Here is a 5,000-nt window from a genome sequence, read left to right on the forward strand (position 1 = left end):
TTGTGCTGCTGCTGCTCTCAGTGTAGAAGCGGTCCCAAGTTGCTTTCTTATCCATGTTTTCAATCAGTTCAGCTAGGCAGAAACACAGATGGGATTATGTCACGAGTTAGTGAGTGAACATTAGCAGTAAAACACATACAACTTGCCTTAATGCCTCCATCCTTCTGTCATATTTGGAGGGACTTTATGCTGAAGTAAATTTAAAATCCATCAATTTAATGTGTCAAATGTCTTTTCTTTTAATATATGATTTAAGACCTTTTCTTGGGTCCTTAGAAGCCACTAAGCTCGGCATGAAGACGATCTAGCAAGCTGACAAACTCAAATGACTCACATTGCTCATTAAAATAAAAAAGCAACATACACTCAACAGTCCTGCATTGAATCCTCCCTTTGTGTACTTTATAATGCTCAGTTCATCTTTAAACTGTTAAATAGATGTGTTGATGTATCCAGGCTGTGTTATATTAGACTGCATTAGCTTGGTGTTGCCAACAAGTTTGCAACTGAGTGTGACGTTATTGCACAACAAAGTGCTACTTTATGGTCAGCTTCTGTAGCTAACATATCGGTGACAATTAGGTAAGACATCAGTGCACACACCTGCAACTCACTTTAACTTTTCTTTCTTACTTATTTGGAGGTTCACGCTATTCCCCCCCAGACCACTCGCTGTGTGCAGACACCCTGCCTGAGTCTCGGTGCAGTGACAATACAATTAAAGGTGTTATGATGTGGTGCGTTCATGGACCCAAATGCAGACTCAGGACAGCAGAGTTATTTTTCAAAAAACTATTTTATTTATTTCTCACAGGCAGAGGAAAAGACAGGAAATACATAGTCAAAAAGGAGGCGTCTCTATGCGCTCCGCATGGGTCCAAGCCGGAAAGTGGCAAAATCCTCTGAGCGGCTGACGAAGCCGACAGGTAAACAGTCACGTCAAACACAGAGGCGCGTCCTCGCGCTCCGCTCTGATCCTAGCCGGAAAGTGGCTGGCAGGCAGGCTGGAACGTCTGTGTGATACCCGAGGCTCGACACAGGAACGCCAAGACTACACAGTTGATCTCCGAGGAACTAACTGGAAGGCTTCTTCGTGCAGGTGAAAACCCGAGGCTCGACACTGGACGGCAGCTAAATTGAACACAAAAACAGATTGTTAGAGCTAGAAGAGCTAGAAGAGGAGCTAGAAGAAGAGAGAGGAGAAATAGGAGTGAAGATACAATAGGAGGGAGGAGATGGGTCACAGCGAGTGGAGGAGCCAGTGCTGCGTTGTGAGGCTGGGATTCTACGGAGGATGAGCCGTGGGGAGTCGGGGCGGTTGGGGTCCGGGATGAGGAAAGACTTCCACGTGAAGCGTTGTCCCGCCTGAAGGTTTAAAAAAATAAATACAACCATCAGACCACTGCTCCACATCGTGGAAACAAACCAAGGACTGTTACATCATATAGACTTCTCTGCAGGCAGTTCTGTTAGTCATTCGGTATGTGAGTCTCAATGGGAGATGATGAAAGAAACTTATCAAAGTGTTAAAATAACTGTGTGACATTCAGGTTCTTTGTTCTTACCGTGCTCCTGGTTGGAGGGACTGTGTCCGTGCTGCCAGGGTTGTAGTCTGGTGGGGGACTAGGTGAGGAGCTAGAAGAAGAGAGAGGAGAAATAGGAGTGAAGATACAATAGGAGGGAGGAGATGGGTCACAGCGAGTGGAGGAGCCAGTGCTGCGTTGTGAGGCTGGGATTCTACGGAGGATGAGCCGTGGGGAGTCGGGGCGGTTGGGGTCCGGGATGAGGAAAGACTTCCACGTGAAGCGTCGTCCCGCCTGAAGGTTTAAAAAAATAAATACAACCATCAGACCACTGCTCCACATCGTGGAAACAAACCAAGGACTGTTACATCATATAGACTTCTCTGCAGGCAGTTCTGTTAGTCATTCGGTATGTGAGTCTCAATGGGAGATGATGAAAGAAACTTATCAAAGTGTTAAAATAACTGTGTGACATTCAGGTTCTTTGTTCTTACCGTGCTCCTGGTTGGAGGGACTGTGTCCGTGCTGCCAGGGTTGTAGTCTGGTGGGGGACTAGGTGAGGAGCTAGAAGAAGAGAGAGGAGAAATAGGAGTGAAGATACAATAGGAGGGAGGAGATGGGTCACAGCGAGTGGAGGAGCCAGTCCTGCGTTGTGAGGCTGGGATTCTACGGAGGATGAGCCGTGGGAAGTCGGGGCGGTTGGGGTCCGGGATGAGGAAAGAGCTCCACGTGAAGCGTCGTCCCGCCTGAAGGTTTAAAAAAAGAAATACAACCATCAGACCACTGCTCCACATCGTGGAAACAAACCAAGGACTGTTACATCATATAGACTTCTCTGCAGGCAGTTCTGTTAGTCATTCGGTATGTGAGTCTCAATGGGAGATGATGAAAGAAACTTATCAAAGTGTTAAAATAACTGTGTGACATTCAGGTTCTTTGTTCTTACCGTGCTCCTGGTTGGAGGGACTGTGTCCGTGCTGCCAGGGTTGTAGTCTGGTGGGGGACTAGGTGAGGAGCTAGAAGAGGAGCTAGAAGAGGAGCTAGAAGAGGAGCTAGAAGAGGAACTAGAAGAGGAACTAGAAGAGGAGCTAGAAGAGGAGCTAGAAGAGGAACTAGAAGAAGAGAGAGGAGAAATAGGAGTGAAGATACAATAGGAGGGAGGAGATGGGTCACAGCGAGTGGAGGAGCCAGTCCTGCGTTGTGAGGCTGGGATTCTACGGAGGATGAGCCGTGGGAAGTCGGGGCGGTTGGGGTCCGGGATGAGGAAAGACCTCCACGTGAAGCGTCGTCCCGCCTGAAGGTTTAAAAAAAGAAATACAACCATCAGACCACTGCTCCACATCGTGGAAACAAACCAAGGACTGTTACATCATATAGACTTCTCTGCAGGCAGTTCTGTTAGTCATTCGGTATGTGAGTCTCAATGGGAGATGATGAAAGAAACTTATCAAAGTGTTAAAATAACTGTGTGACATTCAGGTTCTTTGTTCTTACCGTGCTCCTGGTTGGAGGGACTGTGTCCGTGCTGCCAGGGTTGTAGTCTGGTGGGGGACTAGGTGAGGAGCTAGAAGAGGAGCTAGAAGAGGAGCTAGAAGAGGAGCTAGAAGAGGAGCTAGAAGAGGAACTAGAAGAAGAGAGAGAAGAAATAGGAGTGGAGAAGACACAAGAGGAGGGAGGAGATGGGTCACAGCGAGTGGAGGAGGAACGTAGGGGGACGTAGGGGAACTGTCGTGCCATCTGAGGTTAAAAACACACACAACCCTCAGACCACTGATCCATATCATAGTCATTTCTCATATCACATTGAAAGGATCAGTAGCACAAAGCAGTGTGACTAGATAGAAAGTAAATGTCATACAATAAATGATACGCTCGCAAAAGTATTAGCAGAAACAAACCCAGTACAGTGCAACATGTTTGCATTTGTTTCAGTGTTGTTACTGCAGGAGGCCTTCCATATGTCTACATTGACTAAAAGTCAGAAACATATCAGCACTTTTTCGATAGAAAATATCTTTTAGTGGTTCTTTCACTCTGCTGTTCATTGTGTTAATATGTATGAAAAATATCACAAGTATGTAAGAAATGTATGAATTGTGAGTTAATATGGATTAAATATATTATCATGCGTGCATCACTTGTGATCCGTATCACCGAGAAGTTATATAAATATAAAGAAACAATATTTCTATTAGCATTTCTCAGTTTAAGCTAACGCTGGACGGTCGGGTCTATAAAGCTAACGTTAGCTAACCAAGAAAGCAGCTTTTGTTCAGATAAACTTGTTTAAACTTGGTCTCAACAGTCAAAAGTCAGTCCTAGTGGATTAATATACACTGATAACTGAAAATATTATCAATATTAGAATAAACATCGGTTCAGATAGATACATAAATAAATACATAAAAAACAGTGGTGGAAAAAGTATATAAATATCGCTTTTTTTCCTGCAAAAGTTGATCAGAATCAGACTTACCTTTATCAGTAACGTTAAGTCACGGATGCAGAAAAATCCTGGTTTGAAGGTGTTTCTTGGGAGGTTTCTTCGAGTGAAAGTAGATTTCGGCTTTTTCGAGTGAAAGTAGATTTCGGCTTTTTCTGACGGACCAACGGTTGGAACAGACTGAATTTAGAAAAAATGCACAATTTGGTAAACATGGTAACGATGGAACGTTCGACTGAGAACAGCTCGTTCTTACCTCAGAGTCTCCATCAGGTCCTCAACAGTCCTCCGCTGCACAAACAGACATTAAATACAACTTTAAGAGGAATATATCCACATGAGCTCAAATAATACAACTAACATGACATTGTGACTCAGTCTCCTGTCGCGTTTGAGAGTCACGTGACCTGCCCAGGGGTTAACCACACATTAAGTCTCCATTCAGGCCTATTTAAAAAACACGGTCTCATATAATGTCCAATAATATAGAGATGCATGTTTGCATGGAGGTTTGAGGGTGTCAGGTTGGACCCTGTCCTTGGTCCTATGTGGTCCTCCAGTGTCCACAGATTGACAGCACGTGGACCTGCTGTTTCACGTTTCCTACATTGTTGTGACAGGAAGCCAGAGTTTCAGAATAAGTGACACAAACATCAATTTGAAATAAAATGAAAACATATTTTCTGAGGTTTGTTTACTGGTCCACATCCTGTCTGTCTTTGGGCCATCGTTGGACAAATGTCTCTCCAGAGACATTACATTTACACACCCCTGCATCACACCTGTATTACTCTCTTTGATCCATTTTCTTTTGTTAAAGTAGAAACTTGATGTAACTTTACTAATTGCTATTGTGCATAGTGGCATGTATGCACATGTTAAATGAGTTGTTTAACAAGTACTTGTGGGAAGAAGCAAAGTTAGTAATGTGCACGAATGAGTTCTTTGGTCCGAAATATTCTGCTAGGATGAACACTGTACACACTTTGGTTAGATTTTAGTCTACATGATTTAAAACACTGACCAAGGACTTG

General features: G+C 44.1%; 1 protein-coding gene across 1 annotated transcript in view; it reads right to left on the reverse strand.

The window, feature by feature from the left end:
* LOC306783458 (citrate synthase-lysine N-methyltransferase CSKMT, mitochondrial-like) overlaps positions 1–55 on the reverse strand; it is a gene marked incomplete at both ends in the record, with an annotated part of 636 nt that extends 581 nt beyond the window's left edge. Inside the window, one exon of the mRNA XM_079277107.1 lies at positions 1–55. This exon is cut by the window's left edge and continues 581 nt beyond it. Within this exon, the coding sequence (XP_079133233.1) occupies positions 1–55 (55 nt within the window).
* Positions 56–5,000: the final 4,945 nt, after the last annotated feature.

Source organism: Melanostigma gelatinosum (genome assembly GCF_949748355.1).
Source record: "Melanostigma gelatinosum genome assembly, chromosome: 10".
NCBI lineage: Eukaryota > Metazoa > Chordata > Actinopteri > Perciformes > Zoarcidae > Melanostigma > Melanostigma gelatinosum.